This window comes from Panthera onca, chromosome F1, assembly GCF_046562875.1.
Source record: "Panthera onca isolate mPanOnc1 chromosome F1, mPanOnc1 haplotype 2, whole genome shotgun sequence".
NCBI classification, from domain to species: domain Eukaryota; kingdom Metazoa; phylum Chordata; class Mammalia; order Carnivora; family Felidae; genus Panthera; species Panthera onca.
This window is the reverse complement of record NC_138355.1, coordinates 26,364,994-26,385,659: the sequence shown is the minus strand read 5'-3', so window position 1 is coordinate 26,385,659 and position 20,666 is coordinate 26,364,994. Positions and strand designations below refer to the sequence as shown.

At 35.4% G+C, this 20,666-nt stretch overlaps 1 protein-coding gene across 9 annotated transcripts in view; it reads right to left on the bottom strand.

Moving 5' to 3' along the window:
* The window catches only part of EDEM3 (ER degradation enhancing alpha-mannosidase like protein 3), a 78,794-nt gene that overhangs the window by 22,954 nt on the left and 35,174 nt on the right, over positions 1–20,666 (bottom strand). For 4 of the 9 annotated variants that reach the window (XM_060643707.3, XM_060643717.3, XM_060643709.3 and 1 more), the window contains 10 exons: positions 15,953–16,050; positions 14,329–14,454; positions 14,040–14,123; positions 12,304–12,387; positions 11,633–11,757; positions 6,443–6,608; positions 6,040–6,194; positions 4,964–5,120; positions 2,750–2,941; positions 1,249–1,414 (listed from right to left, as the gene is read on the bottom strand). In XM_060643707.3, coding sequence (XP_060499690.1) covers positions 1,249–1,414; positions 2,750–2,941; positions 4,964–5,120; positions 6,040–6,194; positions 6,443–6,608; positions 11,633–11,757; positions 12,304–12,387; positions 14,040–14,123; positions 14,329–14,454; positions 15,953–16,050 — 1,353 coding nt within the window. The remainder of the gene's footprint in view (positions 1–1,248; positions 1,415–2,749; positions 2,942–4,963; positions 5,121–6,039; positions 6,195–6,442; positions 6,609–11,632; positions 11,758–12,303; positions 12,388–14,039; positions 14,124–14,328; positions 14,455–15,952; positions 16,051–20,666) is intronic. The other 5 variants (XM_060643711.3, XM_060643713.3, XM_060643708.3 and 2 more) reach the window with 3 other exon arrangements.

The following is a 20,666-nucleotide window of genomic DNA, read 5'->3' as shown; positions in this document are numbered from 1 at the left end:
TAGACAATAAATAATTTTTTTCATTGAAAGAAATCCTAATATTTTATCTTAAATGTCCTAAATTATTTTCATTGAAATAAACCTTAACATATATTTTTATGATTTATTTATTTATTTTCAGAGAGAGAAAGAGAGTACACGTGCAAGGTGGGGGGGGGTGGGGGTGGGCAGAGAGAGAATCCTAAGCAGGCTCCACACCAGCAGTGCAAAGCCTGACGTGGGGCTCGAACCCACGAACCGTGATATCATGACCTGAGCTGAAACTAAGAGTCAGATGTTTAACTGACTGAGCCATTCAGGAGCCCCTAAATCCTAATATCTTATTTTAAATGTCTTTTTATTTATCTTGAATTCAAAAAGGAAATCTATTCTAATAAGAAAGAAAAAATTCAAAAATAGATCTCCCCTGTGAGAGACACTATAAAAACTTCATAATTAGGATGTGACCTCAGGTCTTCTAGTTCTGAATATAAACTATTTACTTATAGTGTCAAAATGCATATTTTCCCTGACAGTCCCAGACTGCCTGTTATAAGTGATTTTCTATGAAAAATAAAAAAGCAGAACACACTGGTTGAAATGCAGAGGTAAAATGATTTGAATTTGTAATTTCAGTGGAAAAAGACCCAAGAAAATAAAAATTTGCTAGCAATTAGTACTTATACCTATGGTATGTAAGCCCTTATGCTAGCAAATTTTATGTATTATTATCTTCAAACCTTACAACCACCTAAAAGATATTTATTAACATTTTCACTGGAGCTTAAAAAAAAATTCTATTGAATAAACTGATAAACTAAAGCTGGGCCAAGGCCAAGGTTACACCATGATCTTGTGGCAGAGCCAGGAACTGTTCCCCCATGTATTTGACTCCAAACCCTGCAACTTTGTGGAGGAATGAGTATTTTTAATGGCTCCCCACTGGAGGTGACAGGGTGTAATTCTTGCCTTTAAGGGGCTTTGGATCTCAAAGCACATTTTTTATCCATAGTGCTGGGTGCTTTGGGGTACCCTACCTTCACACACACTTTCACTGGCATTAATATACAGAAACCTAAATCTAGACTCTCAAAAAAGATACAAGATACATAGAAATTATTAAGAGTGTCACTGGATTACCCATCCATTACACTGACTAGTGAAGTAAAAATAATATGATGAATTCCAATAAAATTTTGAAAAATACAAGGAAAAAATCCTAAAAATCATCTCCTCCTCATCAACACAACGGCACAGAGGATTACTCACCAATAACAATGCCACCAATGGCACCAGCATTCTGAATGTTGCGTGCCTTTTCTGCAAACATGCACTGTCCTCTTTGTATCAAAGCGATTTTTCCCATCACTGCCTCGGGGTTAGTAAGCTCTGAACAACCATTGTATGGTTTACTGCTTGCAACAAATCCTCTCGTCTGTCAGAAATAAAAGTAACTTAAATATTCCTTTATCTTCTCAAATCGCTCACTATCTAGAGTTTTAAATAAGCCTTATTTCTTTTCTAATGATAACACATCCAATATATAAATTTTTGTTTTGAACATTTTGCATATCATATAGTACCCAACTGACATTTTACTGTGCTCTGCAGTTTATAAAGCATTTTTACATAAATGACTAAATCTGATCTTTATAAAAACTCTAAGAAAAATAATACAGATGATATTTCCATTTTACATAGGGGGAAACTGAGACTCAGTTTATCTAGTATGCTCAAAGACACAATGTTAGTGAGTGGTAAAGTTGGAATATGTAAATCTGTAGGCAGTTTCACTATGTACCCACACCCACAATTAAAATAGCTGGTAACCATTTTTAAATCATCACTGGTAGCCAGAAAAAATTTTGAAAGAGGAAAAAATTGGATTTAGTCTACATGAATCTGTAAGCAGTTCTTCTTCTTAGAAAAATTAAATCCACTAGAGAACTGACTTTAAAGATGCTAAAATAAAGATGTTTTAATATCCCTCTCTTAGAACATAAACTCCATGAGGGCATGGATCTTCATTGGCTTTGTAAACTTGATATACAGCAAACATCTAATAAAACAGTGCCTAGAATATAATAGGGACTCAATAAAGAGGTGCTGAATGGATGAGTCAATCCACAAACCTATATAGCTTTAAAATACACATATAAAAATGGCCTAAATTAGGGGTAATGGAGTTCAAAGACCATTGGCTTTAGATGGTCAGGCTACTTGGGTCTGGTCCCAACTCTGCAACCAATTAGATAAACTTGTGCACTGTTTAGCAATGCAGATCTTTGTTTACTGTGTTAAAACTAAGGGGATGGGCTAGCTTAGTGGTCTTCCTATTGGCCTGGTGGGACCTCAGCATCACTCTCCATAGTCACTTGGGCCAAAACACCTCTGCTTTTAGAGCTGTTCTCTACGTTAAGGCTCCAAGTTAGCTTATTGTTCAACAAAAGGTTCTAGTAGTGGTTAGAAAGTCCCAAAACCCATTGTTAGATAATTTAAAGATACCAAATTAGAGAACAGGCCAAGAAATGGACAGTATCTAAACAATATTTTAAGTAAAATCCTATAAGTATGTTGTATACATAAATTATGACTCAAAATTTTCAAGATATGCTTTTAACTTTAATCTACTTTAATCTGGGAGAGTGAATATTTAGGTTTTAATAAATTAAATATTTAGGTTTAATAAATTAGAGCAACTAAGAAATTAGATAATTCTTACACAATACTTTTAATTCAATTTCAACAAGTACATTGTAAGTGTACACACCTCTTTATGTTTAGACAGATCTAGCCCAAACTGAGCTGGTCCAGCAGTCAACACTACCCTGCCAAAAAATGGGTGGGAAACAATCTGTACGGCTCGTGGAGGTAGCTGCTGTTCTTTCTGTTGCTGACTTGACAGTTCAATCATCTCCTGCATGAACCTCAACCCATCTTCAGCATCAATTGAACTAGCAGCCTAGGAAAAAAACAAATTCATTTTATCCTTTCCTTATGAAAACTTTCAACTTTCTGATTTCTTAAATACTACTACAATAATTTTCCCTTTCAGTTTTGGTCCCTATCAAATATTTTATGGCTTTTTTTGTCCTCAAAAATATTACTTCTGGAAATATTTTCTGAAAGTAAATTTATAATCTTTATCAATGTCTCTTTCACTGTTCTATAAACCACTCTGATACAAATGGGAGTATTAGACTTCCACTAAATGCTCAAATGCTAATACTATGCTTGATTTCTCCCCACTGCTTCCTCTTTTCAGAAATAAACCTCATACCTGACCCACACTTCACTTCTTTGGAATTACGAACCAACAACCAGACTAAATTCAAAATATATGTATCAGGCATCTATTAGTGTCGGGCTCCAGCACTTCACTGGGAAGTGGGGAGATAGTCTTTCACTTTAAGAAGTTTGTATCCAGAGGAGACAGACATGTAAAATTACCTATGATAAAATTCTCCGGTGGGAAAGTAGACTAGCAGCACAGACAAGGGAATGATTGATTCTGCCAGTGTGGATCTGGGAAATATTTAGAATGACATGTGATTTGAGTCTTAACAGAGGAAAAGCTAAAGAATGCCTGACTATGGTAGAAAGAAGGTGGATTCCTGAGACTGTACAGGAAAAGCCATTTGGATTTGACAGGAGTCAGAGGATGAAAGAAAACAGAGAGGGTTGGGACACAGAGACAAGTTCAAGCCTATCTTGATATGTCCAGTTTCGGTGACTTAGGAGAATGATGTTAGGGTCTACTGAGACGGACAACAAAAAGGAAAAGAGATGGACTGAGGTGGGGACAGGAAGAGATAATTAAATCAGGTTTGGACAGATTGAGACGGAGATGCAGACACGTATGACAGGCAGACTAAAGCTGAATTAGGAGTCAGGGTTACCTATGTGTATCTAAGAAATCATGTGTACAAAGACGACAGCTGAACTTGTAGAAACGGAGGAGACTGCTGAAGAAGAGTATAGAGAGAAAAGGGTATGATCCAGGTTCTTTGGCAGTGCCTACGTTGAGTGGTTGTACCAAAAAAGGAGAGCTCCAAAGGAATCCACAAAGCAAAGAACAGAAAAGTAGGAAAGATGTATGTTGCTGGAATGCCCTGGAAGCCAAGAAAGGGATAGGTTTTAAAAAGAGGTCAGTCAACAGTTACAGAAAAATTCAATCAAGTAAGGATTAAGAGGCCATTGGGTGGTAATTATGTCACTGGTGGCATAAGTAAAAGTAATGTAGTTAGAGATGTCACTCCCACTACTGAGAAGTGACAGTAAGTGAAACATAAGGAAGTGGATAGAATACTCTTTGAGGAAGGATGGATGTGACAACAGAGATGAAACAGAATTCTGAGACAGAAACTAAGGTTGTGGGAAGGCTGAATTTAAGGGATACCTGGTATGGATCCAGGTTGAAATTATTTAGCAAACTATGTAGTTTTCTCAGAATCAATACACTAATAAGCTGGGTAATTAAAAGGCCTCATGTTATGAAAGCTTTTCCAGCAAAAAAACAATAGAATTTTCCCAAAAGGGAAATCTGTTATCTTTCCTAGGCATAGACATGTACATGCAACTTTTGATTTCCATAATGAATAAAATACTTAGATTCAGGAATGTTTTGGAAACTAAAATACTGTAAACTACAGAGATATTAAAACTAATTATTAGCTTTTAAGATTATGCTCTAAATTATGGAAAGACAAGGGGCTGAAAAACAGAAAAATTTGGATTTGAGCCCTACATTTGACTATATCAATTTAAGCAAACTACCTAACCTTTTTGTGATTTAATTGATCTAGCCTATGAAAGGGTTGAATTACATGGCTTTCCAAGATACCTCTCCAAGTCCTAAAATTCTAGAATGGTTCTCTAAATCATCTATTAAAAGTTTTTAGAAAGCCAAATGTCATTATCTTATTCAAGCTAATGAGACCACAGAGGGCAGAGATGGTATCTAATTAGTACAGCAATGGCTTACTTGGATTGCATGTTGAACCAACTGGACTCTCCCATCTTTGAGGTGAATCAAACTCACCCCCATCTTCTTCAAGATTTCTAAATGTTCAGGGTTAGTGGCCATGAAATCTCGGGCTCTCAGAGGGGGTTTAGCTCCACTCCTGAAACTCTCCTCTCTGCTAAAAGTAATTACAGACAAGGTTTAAAAAACTACAAATCAGAACTGGGGAAAAACAGAAGGCAAATAAAAATAATTGTAGGTATTTGCAAAATTGCTAGTTATAGAACTAGTGAAACTGGAAAAAACTGGAAACAGTTATTTTCCCATATATTACTTAGGTTATTAAGTGGTATAACTCAAATATTTTACAATTACCAAAGCATGTATATTATCTGCAGGACTGTCTTAGTCAACAGCCTTATAAACTATTTGAAGGTACAGGATAGGTTGGCTTGGGGATTTGTTATTACCGATTTCTCCCTTGAAAAACAGACTTTTCTCCCAATATTTTAAAAGTAAAACAATACTTCTATCAGTGAGTAACAATACTCAAAAAATTTTTTTAATTTATTAATGGCTTTTCAATGTAACTATTTGGGAAAAAATGAACTCATTAAGCCAAAAAAATTTATTTAAAAATCAAGAATAAGCACTTCATCAAAAAATAAAATCAATTAAAACAAAATCTATACTTTCCTTATGTAGAAAACACAGTTAAAGGAAAAATATTTTTTAAATATTTTCTACATATACAAGACATGTGGAAATATCTGATGGAACTATTCTGGGTAAAAATGAACTACAGAAGTTAAAAACTACTATATGCCACCCACTGACCATTAATACTTAGTTCATTAAACAAAAGATACACCATAATAAATTTCCGTAAGAAAATTTCCATAAGAAAAAGACATTACTGCAGAATAAACTTTTTCATATAACTTTACCAATGAATAACTTTTAATTACTGGTAACTATATGCTTCAATATTTTTGGTCTAAGTAAACGTCTTTTGGGCTGTTATATGTTCCTTACATTCTCTATCATTTACGAACAATTAACTTTAATATTAACAAATATAAAATAATACATCTTACACTCTGATGATGCCTCTCGGACAGCTCTTATCCACCACGTTTTTCAAGGGTTCACGAATGCTCTGAGCATACAACGGATCATTAGGGAAGAGAATCTGAGTGTTTGGACAAGTCCAATCAAAATTACTGTCATCCAGTTCTGTATATTCTGAAGTCTACAATATAAAAGAATGTTATGTAAATAAAAATAATTATTTTACTTAACATTACATCTTGTTCAAATGAAACATTAAATGAAATATAAGAATATATAGGATGCAATAAAGGAAACAAAGAAAATATCAAGTGTACTTTTCTTCCTACCATACATATATTTATTGAATTCTATGCACAGATTACTTTTCACTTGGAAAAATAAACACATAAAAGACAATAAAACATTTAATTAAAAAACATAACCTACTGTATTCTTCTTAGAGATGCTTTGATTTGTAGTAGAGAGCCAAAGAGGTAACAGATGAGCTTCTGTTGTAAAGATGTAATCTTCTATGTCAAAGATAATGTCTTCTTTATCGGCAAATAACAGGTAAAGATATTTAAACATCTCAGCCAAGAAGAAAGAATCCATTCTAAAATAAAAGGTCATAATTAAATCTTAGAACATAAAAATATTCAAATACCAACTATCTGAAAGCCAAAGAGTCAAGGTCAATAAACATGTCTGTATCAATTTAGATGTCCAAAGTACTACAGAATCCATCTATCCCCCGGTGGTAATAGTCTTGACTCCAAGCATATTCCAAGGAAATGAAAAAGACCAGAGGGACTGCCTACCACACAGGCACACTAAATCTTGTCAATGGTGCAGACAAGATTTTCCTATTGGCTTTCCAATGAAGGAGAGTTTTCCATTTCTTCTACAGAGAAGCAACAACAGGGAGGTAATGCAGATGAAACTTTACTAGTAAGAGCCATACAAGAATTGTCAATTAATATTAATTAAATTGGATAAAGTAATACAATTTTGATGGAGTTCATGATGTAGACACTTAAGTTATATACAAGAAGGTTTTAAGGTAAAGGAAATCATTTCTAAAAAATTACAAGAAAAAAGTACAACACAAAATCACAGGGACTATGATTGTAACTGTAAATATTTAAATACCTGTCAAGAAGGGAATATAGAACAAAAGGAATAAAAATATAAATATATATGACTTTACAAATGATTCAATGTTATAATGTTTTAATAAACATTTTAAAGAAAAGCTTTTAATAGAATCAAAAGTGGCAGAAAAAGCACAGCTGTTAGATGTAGTTACAGTAACATGAAATTTCATTACATTTACCACCTCCCAAAGAGTCCTAGGTTTTGGTGGTAATAACTTGTGGCTTACTGGACAGATGACATAGTTTTACATCTCCTGCCAAGCACAAGTCCTGGCACACAGTAGGCACTCAATAAACGTTTACTAAATCAAGTGAAACTTTTAGCAGTATTACAAAAAGAATGAACTAGAGAGGCAATGGAACACAGTGATAAGAACACAGGCTCTGGAAAAAGAAAAGGCCTTTCACTGACTAGCTGTGTAATCATGGGGATATTATATAAGGACTGTCAGTTTAAGTTTATTTTTTTGTAAAGGACATAATAATACCTGCCTAACATTGGGGTGAAGACTAAATGAGATACTCTAAGTCCATTATTTAGCATAGCACCTGGCATATGTATAAGCTCAAAACACAGCTATCCTTATTTTTCCTACACATCAATGATGTTTCATTTTTGAATGACTTTCATTACTCACCTGTAATGTCACAAAAATTTTTGAACATTTTGTAGTTAATCTTTTCAGAATATATAAAACATGCCCTGTCAACCTGCAATATACTTATGATAACGGGGAGTTACTATCATGAAAAAATGTTAGCTTGAGAAGTATAGACTGATGAACACAGTGTTGACTTGTGGTGAATTATAGAACTGATTATGAAACAAATGATTTGGAAACATTTAGAAAAGAATGGAGACAGGATAGATCACTACAGTATGAGTTGGGTAAAGCTAGCAAACTGGGTATCTTATCATATAATCTCATTTGTATTAAAAAATCATTGGGGTGCCTGGGTGGCTCAGTCAGTTAAGCATCCGACTCTTGATTTCAGTTCAGGTCATGGTCTCACACAGTTCATGAGTCCGAGCCCCACATTGGCCTCTGTGCTGACAGCACGGAGCCTGCTTGGGATTCATCCCCTTCTCTTTGTATCTTTCTCAAATATAAATAAAAATAAAAGTAAAAATAAAAAAACCCCAGAAATGCAAACATATATGCAATAAAACTGTCTGGAAGACTTTATCAAATTGCCAACAATGGTTATCTTAGGACTGGCAAGTAAGGGAAGTGTCTTAGCAAAGATTTTCATATTATTATTTTTTTTAATTTTCTTTTTACATGTATTTAGTTTTGAGAGACAAAGAGAGACAGCGTGAGCAGGGGAGGGGCAAAGAGAGAGGGAGACACAGAATCAGAAGCAGGCTCTAGGCTCCGAGCTGTCAGCACAGAGCCTGATGTGGGGCCCAAACCCACGAACCGTGAGATCATGACCTGAGCCAAAGTCGGATGCTTAACTGACTGAGCCACGCAGGCGCCCCTTGATTTCAGTTCAGGTCACGATCTCACACAGTTCATGAGTTCGAGCCCCAGGTTGGGCTTTGTGCTGACAGCATGGAGCCTGCTTGGGATTCGTCTCCTTCTCTTTCTTTGTATCTTTCTCAAATATAAATAAAAATAACAGTAAAAAAAAAAAAATGCAAACATACATGCAATAAAACCGTCTGGAAGACTATTTATCAAATTGCCAACCGTGGTTATCTTAGGGTGGGCATGTAGGGGAAGTGTCTTAGTGAAGATTTTCATATTATTTTTGCCATTTAAATTCTTTCCAGTGATCATTATTATAAAGAAAATACAGATAGTCCCATTCTGAAAATTGTGTGTGTGTGCACGCGCGCGTGTGCACATGGGCGCAGGGACACTGGTGAGCCAGGTGACAGCACTGGTAGATCTGTAAAGGAATAAGCAACCAAATGCAAAGAGCTTGTAACCTGCAAACTCTCAAGTTCCACACCATAAGGTACACTGGTCTTGGTCGTAACCAGAATTCCTCCTGGCAATTTAGATGGAAATTTTCTAAGGTACGTTTAAACTGCAGCTCACTAAACTTAGATTAGTAATATGTTAGATGACTAAGATGAGATTCAAGCTCTCTTTTAGGTCTAGAAACACATACACATACACACACCCCAACAAAACCAAATTTTGCTGAGGTAAGTATAAAGTTCTAAGTTTACACTAAAGAAAAAAAATCATTTACTCAAAAGTAGGGTGGAGAATACCCATTTGTCAGCAGGCCACAAGTAACTGAGGTCAATTGGCTACAAGTTCACCGTGAGGTGAATATAATAAAGCCGCTAAAAAATCTAAAGCACATCTAATAACACAGAATGATGAGGACTAGTAGTTCTCAACCTTTTGTTCGGCCAACTGCCTAAAAGATACAATGCTGTCCTCAATGCTGTCATGAGGAACAGAGTTGATGAAGCAGTGATCCTCAATTGAATAGAGGGTGTAAACCCATCAGCCCCTCAGAAAATTAGCAACCTTACAACTGTTCTTAACAGTGATGTTTTTGCCAGGCACATCTTAAGTGTGATTAATTCTGGACTTGTTATTTTAAGAGATACTCTATATATTGGAATATGAAATCAGATTAGGGCAAAGGCAGTGGTAAAAGGTCTAGAAACAACGTCATGTAAGGAATATTCACTGGGGAAAAAAAGAAGAATGTTAAATTTAGAAAACAAGAACTCTCTAAACAGGATAAATCATGTCTTCCTCTGTAATTCTTCAACCTGTTACCCCTTTTTTTCCACCACAGCACAAATCACATGGTTGCAATTACGTCTTTATACACCTATCTTCTCCACTAACTGTAAGTCATGGGAGGGCAGGAATTGATTCTAATTTCTTTTTCCATCCCCACACCTAAGTGTGGTGCCTGGCATAAAGAAGGTACTTAATTACTGTTCCTTGAATGAACTGCCAGAATAGCATGGTGTTCAAGAGCTTCGTGTTCTTAGAGTTCAAGTGTTGATGGGAATCTGGACTTAACTTTACTAATGTGTGACCTTAGGTAAGTTCCCCAATTTCTTTGTGCCTCAGCTTCTTCATCTATAAAATGAAGATTATAGTAGAAATTACACTTCAGAGAGTTCAAGATCAAATGAGTTAAACATAGAAAGTGCTTAATCAGAAGAGTGTCCGGGTGCCTGGGTGGCTCAGTTGGTTAAGCATCCAACTCTTGATATCAGCTCAGGTCATGATCTCACGGTTGTGAGATCGAGTCCTGCACTGGGGCTCCATGCTCAGTGAGGAGCCTGCCTGGGATTCGTGCTCCCTCTCCACGCCCCCGCTGTGCTTGCATACCATCTCTCACTCTCTCTCAAAAAAAAAAAAAAAAAAAAAGAGCACCCAGAAGGTGGGAAGCAGTGAATAAATGTTAAAAACAAATACACAGCCTATTTGCTTTCATTTCTTGCTGGTATCTGCATGCCAGTTTCTAAAAACCTAACCAGTTTTCATCAGCTATGATCAGGGAAGTAGGTCCCAAGCCTCATTAATTATTATCTAAATACTCGGAGTGAAGGACTAAGGGATAATTCCGAGTAGATGACGAGTGCTGTGTCTCACCTGCCTCTAGTCCCTCTGCCTCAAAGTCCTTTTAGTACTTCTTCCTAACCCTTGTTCATCCTTCAAGATACAAGAACCTCCAGTGGTCTTCCAGTGACTGTCACATCCCAATTTGCATTTCATGTCCCTTTAATATGTTTCACAGCACTTATACAATGTTTTAAAATTTATTTACCCATCCATTCTCAGTGATTCAAAGATGGAAAAGACATGTCTTCCTATCTTTAATCCTCAAAAACTAGTATAACTCTGGCATATAAGACACCTCATAAATGCCTATGGAATGAACATTTGCTAACCAAATAAATAAACTTTAGTGTTCATTAGAAACTAGTGTGTTGCTATTTTCTGGACAGTTAAAATAACTGGAATGTTAGCGACTATCACAGTAACCAAAGTATGCTTTTTATAGCTTATTTCATGCCATCTACATCTATCAGTAACCAATGAAACAGAAACTGCCAGTGGTCTTCCCCAGCCTCCAAACCGGCAACAGAATAAGAATATACGTTAACCACGATACTACTTTGAGGAATTCTTGACATATATCATAATTCAGATCATTCATCACCCTGGTAACAGTTTTTATATTATGTAAAGTGTCAGAAATTAACACAGAACACCCATTCCTAATACTAAGGTTCTGATATTTAACAATCATTTGTTCATCTGTGTAAAAATCATTTGAGCACCTACTATATGCCAGGCACTATGATAAAAATACAAACTTTTCAAACAGTTTTAAATCAGCCTATTCAAGAGAGTTTAGAAATTAAACACGACGAACTAAGTTTTGCATCTTCAAATACCCTTTGTAAAGCTTATCTGAATTCTACCTAAGAGTCCTATTTTGTGTTGCTGTAAGTTACCCTGAGGAAAGGGGATGTTAGGAATTGTTTTACCTGTCCTCATGACTTCCAGTACGAACATCCTTCATGGCAGCAAATCCGCAAGGCACTCTAGCATATTTATTTAAATTTTCAATAAGTGTTTTCCCTACTTCAAGGTAGTAAGGATCTCCTGTAGCCTATTAAAAAGGAGAATATATGTATACATATATATAGCTTATATATTACCATACACCCACTCATTTATCAGATATTTATTGAGTACCTACTAGGTGCTTAGGCATTGTATCAGGCACTGGAACACAGGTTACATAGAACTTAGCTCTGAAAATAAGCCATGGATCTGCTTTATGGAATTTCTTAAACACACAACTGGAAAGCTGTCCAACTATATATCTCAACCCTTAGATAAAATTTTTAATACCCAGAAAGGTGGCCTGATTAAAGAAAGGTAAGAGACATGCTTTAGAAAGCAGCTCTCAAATATAAAACTCTATATAGAAATGTTTATACAAGTATTTTGAAAAGACAAAAAACTTAGATGTCAATTCTTACGTCTTTCAGTAACTATGGACTAGATGAATGTAAACTGTAACATATCCAATCATTATAACATTAAACAAGCAGTCTGAAAACCCAATTACTATTATAAGATAGTGAGATATCCAACACAAAATGGGTGTTAAACAGCAAAAAAAAAAAAAAAAAGAGGTAAAATAGCTTACTTTATACAAGAAGTAGGTACTTTCTGCAAATTCTGGTCTTAAAGGATGTTGAGCCCAATGTACCCTGAAATCTGTCGTAAATGCCTGGACAAAACAACATATAAATAGGTACCGTAATGTGAGTTAAAAAATAAACAAGTGACTCCAGAGTATATAATATAATAGCACATGAATTACACCACAATTTAAAAATAATTAAAATATTGATAACTTTCATCTACAAAATGAAAATTTTCATCGCTTAAAATCCCAATTCCTTTTTGGTAAGGTGCTATTTTTACCAATTAAATGTAATTATTTTTGTAAATGATCATTCTGGCTATTAGGAAGCTTAGAGAAAACTATGAAACTCAGTAATGCCACTACATGGGCCTTTGTGTTTTCTTTTTCCTTATCTCCATTTTCCCCTCTTAAGTCCCTAGTTCTTATGTTTCTATTTTGGCATTTTAGCATATATTTTCTTTTATAACCTCAATCCTCTGCAGAGTGAGACAGGGCATTAGTTAAAAACTACACTAGTCTCACTTGAAATTATTTACTAACAGAGCCAACTGGTTAAAAAAAAAGATTAAGGGGCGCTTGGATGGCTCCATCAGTTGAGCAACCAACTTCGGCTCAGATCATGATCTCACATTCGTGGGTTCAAGCCCCGCATCAGGCTCTGTGCCGACAGCGCAGAGCCTGGAGCCTTTGGATTCTGTGTCTCCCTGTCTCTCTCTGCCCCTCCCCTGCTTACACTCTGTTTCTGTCTCTCAAAAAAGAAAATAAAGTGTTAAAAAAAAAGATCAAAATAAAACTAAAACTTTGTTTTTTTAGTTTTAAAAGTTTATTTATTTTTAAAAGGGGGGAGGCAGAGAAAGAGGGGTAAGAGAATCCCAAGAAGGCTCCATGCTCAGCACAGAGCCCAATGTGGGGCTCTATCTGAAAACCGTGAGATCATGACTTGAGCTGAAATCAAGAGTGGGATGCTTAACCAACTGAGCCACCCCAGCCCCCAAGACCAAAACCTTTGTGGGAACCAAATGAAACTTCATCTGCGGTAAGACGTATTTAGTTGAAACGTCAGTTTATTCAGAGTGAATGCAAATTTTCTACAATGTACAGTCCTACTTACTTGAAGGCTAATATAACTATACTTTCTAAAACAAACACTTTAGGAATGCTCAGATATCCCACAGTGTAGGGAATAAGCAGCGACAGAACAAGGTCACACATGAGTTTGAAAATTTTTAATGGTACATTTCTGGAAAGCCAAAATGTGTGCTATTAAAATCTTGCCATATCAAGCTAGAAATAATATTTATTACTAATATATAAAAACCAGGCAGTCTATGTGATCAGCAAGAGTATGTTCAATGTCTATCATTTTCATAAAATAAGCTTCAGAAAATAAAGAGTAAAAAAAAGTCTCTCTAGCTGATGGATATATGTGAAAGTTAGAACTAGACAATGCATATCTAATGGCGTGGATTAGAAAGGCTGAAAAATACTAATTTGGGTTTTTGGGTTTTTTTACACAAAAGTCCAGCATTACCTTAAACTTGAATTCTTTTGGTATATGAGAAAAAGGAAAACCATATGTAATAGTTTATAAACCAAATATAAATGGATATACTATTTAACCGGGAAAAAACAGAAAAAGAGAATAAACCAACCCTGAAGATGACACTTGGTACATTATTAAATTAGCAAGTTACAGTATATATAAATTAGAATTCCAAAGATTATTTGCTTACCTCTGGTAGGAAATTGTGTTTTTTAATCACCTGATACAACATTTCATGAGTTTCAATGGCAGGCCTAATATCCCCCTTTAAGACCTAGAAGTCAACAATAACAACAAAATTACCTAATAAAATAGGAATTGATTTTGTCTAGAGTCATTATATACATAGAAAGCTGCACATTAATACATTTTAAAATGTGACTCCATTTTGGTAATTCCATTTTAGAGGTCACAAATGTACTTCATCATTCTACATTAATATTAAGAAAGTACAGTGTTTTGTTTTGGGGTTTTTTTACCTGCAAACCTGGAAAAAAGGCGAGCAAAGCATCCATCCAAGTCCGAGCATTGAGCATTGGCTTGTGGATATGCACATCAAGTAGAAGAGGTGGCTGGCTAATGTACCTCATTATGGCATCGTAATGCTAGAAGATCACAACATGTGTTCATGAAAGCAGATGAAAAAAGATGTACTACTCTAAAAACAGCATTTCGTTAAATCACGCTGTGAAGAAAGTAAAGCTGAATTTATATATAAATAAATTTACTAAGTAATTATGTAAATATTTAAGTTATTCTGTATGGGAATCTTTCTAAAATATATATACTCCCCTGTGTTAATTCTGATACAGAATATTAGAGACTATAGTTAATATAAGATCTTTGGAGGGGAACAGATCTGAACATCCCATCCCTGATGGGATGTCTTTTATGTTCTTAAAAACTCTTTTTTCCCCTTCTTTTATCTTCTTCCCTTAGATATTTCTCAGCTTTGACAACAACAGGTTGAGCTGTTAGTCAATGAATGGTAATGAGCCAACAAAAATAATCTGTTCTGTTCACCTCGAGAAAATCTTGTAGTAATCTAATAAACAATATATGATAGTGTTTTTTAAAGTATTCAATCGATAACTTATTATTGGGTCTCTTACTGGTTTTTCCTAACTTGTATATTATTTAATAACCATTACTGAGTATCTGCTAGATGCTGAGACACGGCTGTAACACTTCATATGCCCTAGCTCATTTAATCCTTCCAGTATCTCCATGAATGGTACTACTATTTCCATTTTATGGATAAGGAACAGAGACAAACAGTGTAAAGTTACTTGCCCAAAGTCACAAAACCAGTGGTACAACCAGGATTTAAACTCAGGTAGAGCAATTCCCATACTTCAGTCACTACACTGTACTGTCTCACAGTAATGTGGGTGAATTGATGGGTGCACAAACAAATTATAAATAATTTCAAAAAAAACCACAGTGATACAGCTGATGAGTTTGCTGTACTGATTTCATTTTGCTTCAATTACAAAGGCAATCCAATCAGGTTCAGTAATCCTTACCCTTCTCTCTTAAAACTATGCCTGTAATTCTGACCCAGACTTAAGACTTACAGACCTGCTTTTGAAATGAACACTCACTAGTTTCTCCTAGGTATCCAAAGCCCTGTATGCTTGATGTGATCAAGGAGTAGGTCAAACTTCCAAGTTTTCACAAAGAATTGGAATCCACAGGAAAAAAATAACTAGTAATTTATTCCAACAAATTCTCTTCATGCGTAGAAGATTAGGTAAAACTCAAATCTACCCATTTTATTACTTACTGGCAGATCTTAAAAACTTTGATAAGAGATGAAAATGAAAACTTTTGTAATGAAAATGAAATTGAAATTAGTTTACAATGAAAAACTTTGTAAACTAATTTTTGGAATTTATATAGTTTTGTCCTATCCCTGCCCAACATCATCAGGGAATACTGACAAACACACACACACACACACACACACACACACACACACACACACACACACACGTTTAAAAACAAATTATTTCTCAGATTGCCACTCAGATAATTGAACTTCTATCAAAATCTGGCAAATAAAATTGGCTCTAAAATTAATATAAAATTGGATCAACTTACTGTATTAAATCTTTCCAGAAAACTGTCATCTCCAAGTAAGACATAGGCTTTCAACAGATATTCATAATATGAATCAATCCCTGCTCCAACTCCACTATCTATGGAAAAAATACACATAAACACAATTCTTTATTTAAACAGTCTTAAAAACTCTTTACAGAGTACAAGTAAGGATATTAGTACACTAAGAATGAAACACTGGTCTAAACATGAAATTGTGTTTACAGTAAAAATTCAACATTTACAGAAATATTAACCCTACTATTTGAATAACCGACAATTCCTTGCTGATGTCTGTATGTTTACAAAAAAAAAAAAACTCTTACTTTGCAAAACTGGTTACATAAACCTTATTTAAAAGCAGGAGGGGTGCCTGGGTGGCTCAGTGGGTTAAGTGTCCGGCTTCGGCTCAGGTCATGATCTCACACTTCATGAGTTCAAGCCCCATGTCAAGCTCTGTGTGACAGCTCAGAGCCTGGAGCCTGCTTCAGATTTTCTGTCTCTCTCTCTGCCCCATCCCTGCTCACACTCTGACTCTCTCTGTCTCTCAAAAATGAATAGAAATGTTAAAAAAACTAAAAAAAAAAAAAAAAAAAAAAAAAGCAGGAGATACTAGTTTTAAGAAGTTTTTCAAAGCTCATTTTCTTAGTGAGGAACTCCAAAGAGGAAATACTAGAGAGGACCATTGTGCAATTTTTTTAAAAAAAATTACACCCTTAATCAGTAAGACATCAATCTGTAGAGTTAGAGTAGATATGAAATCAAGACTGCAGCTGTTTAGAGGTATCAATTCTTTTTTTTCCCCGCTTTTTAAGATTTTAAAGTAATCTCTACACCCAACATGGGGCTGGAACCTACAACCCCGAGATCAAGAGTTGCATGCTCTACTAAGCCAGACAGGCACCCCACTAGAGGTGACAATTCTAATTGCTGCACCTAGTGTGACTAGTGGCCTCTTCCTCCAAGATCATCATTAAAATGGACCAAAGAAAGAAAATAAAAACCTGTAAGAAACCTCGCGGCAGAAGCAGGGAAGGTGGGGGAGAGGGTGGCCTTGGCCAGGAACAGAAGGCGGCCAGAAATGGCTAAGAAAGTCAATCAGGTGGGAAACTGCTAGAGCTTTGCAGATGCTTCTGTCCCACCACTGTCATAAGACACAATGTCTCCTCCTATCCTTGCTACAACTCAGTCTATGCTCCAGGTATCCTCAGGGTAAAATCTGGGCATCATAGAAGCCCTGCATAAGGAACTGAACAAAAGAGTGGCGGACTAATTTTAGAAATTCTTTCCCCTACTTTTCCCCACAAATGAGGCTAGTGAATTACAATCTAAATTATAATTACAATCTTACAAATCCCTATACCCAGGGAACACTCAATGTCAACTGAATCAGAATCTCTAGGAATCTAAGCATCAGTGTTTTTAAAAAAAATTTCTTAGAATTCATCCCTAAGATCACTGAGGATGACAGGGATTGGAATCTGATCTTTCCACAGAGTAGGTGACAAAGAACATGAACTTGTAGGCCAAAAACATTTAAGAAGCATGACTTTCTAAAAATAAAAAGAATGTACTAGAATAAGAACTTATCAGAACAAGAAATAGAACAGGCACACCCATTTAAAATTATTTAATTTTAAAATTAGCCAAATAGGGGCACCTGGGTGGCACATTCAGTTATGCGTCCAACTCTTGATCTTGGCTTGGGTTGTGATCTCACAGTTTGTGAGTTCAAGGCCCACATGGGGCTCTGCACTGATGGTGTGGAGCCTGTTTGGGATTCTGCCTCTCCTTCTCTCTGCCCCTTTCCTGCTTGTGCTCTCTTTCTCTCAAAATAAATAAACAAACTTTAAAATTTTTTTAAAAATTTAGCCTAACAAACATACTGAAGAGATAGGAAAGATATTAGCAGTAAAAAATAAGGAAAAAAAAATTTAAGTAAGTTCTCCACCCAACTTGGAGCTTGAACTCACAACCCTGAGATCAAGAGTCACATGCTGTATTGACTAAAATCAGCCAGGTGCCCCAACAAGAAAAAATTCTTTAATCGGGCAGAAACATATGGAATAAAAATACACAGTTAAAGTAACATAACAGATGGGATATACAGCAGAAAGGATGCAGCTGAGGAACAGATGAGCCAACTGGAAGACCAGAAGCAATCTTCCAGAAGAAAGAAAAGGCAGGGGGGGAAAAAAAAAATATATATATATATATATATATACACACACACACACACACACACACAAAGGCTAAGACATACAGAGGATAGAAATAGAAGTGATTAAGATAATAGGAATTGCAAAAAGACAAATAAAAATGAAAAGAACATCTAAAAAATAAGATGAAAAAAATAAAAAATAAGACCAGTTTTCAGCAATTAAAAACATAAAAGATTTTAGGGGCGCCTGAGTGGCTCAGTTGGCTAAGTGTATGACTCTTGATTTTGGCTTAGATCATGATTTCACAGTTGTGGGATTGAGCCCCATGTCAAACTCCGTGCTGACAGTGGGGAGCCTGCTTGGGATTCTCTCTCTGCCCCCCTCCCAAATAAATAAACTTAAAAAAAAAAAACAAAGATTTTAAGTAGAAAGGACCCATAGAATACCAAAAGGAGAGCTAAAGAATATTTTACATCTAAAACTATAGTGAAATTTTTAGAAAATTTTCTTTACATTCAATATTCTTTTTATTGCTTTTTAATTTTTAATGTTTATTTTTGAGAGAGAAAGAGAGAGAGAGAACACAAGTGGGGAAGGGGCAGAGAGAGAGGGAGACACAGAATCTAAAGCAGGTTCCAGGCTCTGAGCTGTCAGCACAGAGCCCGACACAGGGATCTAACCCACGAACTGTGAGATCATGACCTGAGCCAAAGTCGGACGCTTAACAGACTGAGCCACCCAGGCAACCCTCTTTGCATTCAATATTCTTAATCTTCGAGAAAGAAAGAGTAGATCATACACACAAGGGCATAAAAATCAGAATAATATCAGATTTTTTAGCAGGATGTAAGAAGACAATAGAGTTGTATTTTTAAAGACTTGAAGGAAAAGAACTTAAACAGAAAATTATATACAGCCAAACCTTCACTCAAATACGAAAGCATAATAAAATGACTGTCAGCCATTAAAGGCCTCAGTAGCTATTAAAGCTACTGAAAGCAGGAATAATTACTTAAATAAGAAGAGAGGCAAATCTAACAGATGTTGAGAGCAATATACAAAGTACAAGTGAGCAAATATCTTGACGGTCTGTTACCTTTAAAGGAAAAGGAGGGTAGCACTAAGACCAAAAGAAAAAAGAACACATTCAGAGTGAATAAGAACCAACTATATAATATCAATATAATGGGAAATGAGGGGTGGGGCGAGTGGAGACAGAGACAGGAGAACATGCTAAAGTCCATGTCTTACTAGAAGGTAAATATAAGTTTCATTTAATAACAAAAAGATAAAGAGAAAACACACTGATTAAAGTGGAACACACTGAAATTACAATTAAGATAGTATAAGCCCAAATATATTAAAAAAAGAAGTAAATGTGAATGGACTGAAATCACCAATTAAAAGATAAGACAAATTGGCTTTTACAAACTTATACATTTTATAAGAGTTATAGCATGAGCACCTGCAAAGACTCAAAGTAAAAGGATAGAAAAAACACTCATCAGGCAATTAAACAATATAAAGCTGATGGAGCTGTACTGCTATCAGATTAAACAGACTAAAAGACAAAATACATTATTAGAGATGATCACTGCATAATGATGGAAGGTTCAACCAAGAAGAGAGCAATTTTAAATGTATGCACCCAATAAAATAGACCAGTGCACCAATAGAACTATAGGCAGATATTAGTCCATTATCTTTGTCAGAAACGTTATCCACCTTTCTTAATTCTTGAGAGTTCAAGCAAACAAAATCAGCAAAGATCTGAACAAATTAAGCAAATTGATATATATAGATATCTACATACAACAATTAGAAAATACACACTTTTTAAAGCAAAATGTTCACAAAAACTGGCTATGTTCCAGGCCAAAAAGAAAATGTCAATAAATTTCAAAGGATAGTTATCACATAGATCGTAAGTATCACATAGGTATCAACACTATTTTTTTTATAAAGTGAGGTTTTTAAACTTTATTTATTTTGAGAGAGAGAGAAACCCAAGCAAGCTCCACACTCTCAGAGCAGCACCCAACTCTGGGCTCAATCCCACAAACTGCGAGATCATGACCTGAGCCAAAATCAAGAGTTGGATGCTTAACCAACTGAGCCACCCAGGTGCCCCTCAATAATATTTTTTAAAAGCACAACTAACTGAGTAGAAAATGGACAAAATACAAAAACATCAATATCAAAAAAAAAAAAAAAAAAAAAAAAAAGGGAAACCTATCTGACCACTAAATACGAAGAGGTGTTAAACATCATCAATGGTCAAAGAAATACAAATGAAACCACAATGGGAAATCATTTTATACCCATTTTATTGCAAAATCGTTTTTGAGTCTGACAATACTCAATGGAGAGGATGTTAATTCAAGGGATCTCTTATATGTTGCTGATGGAAGTATAAAGTGGTGAAATGACTTTGGAAAACGATGTTGAAAACAATTTTGACATTATCTCCTAAAGCTGAACATTAATTTATCCTATGATCTAAAACTTCCACTCCTACATATATAGCCAAGAAAAACTCTTAAACATGTACA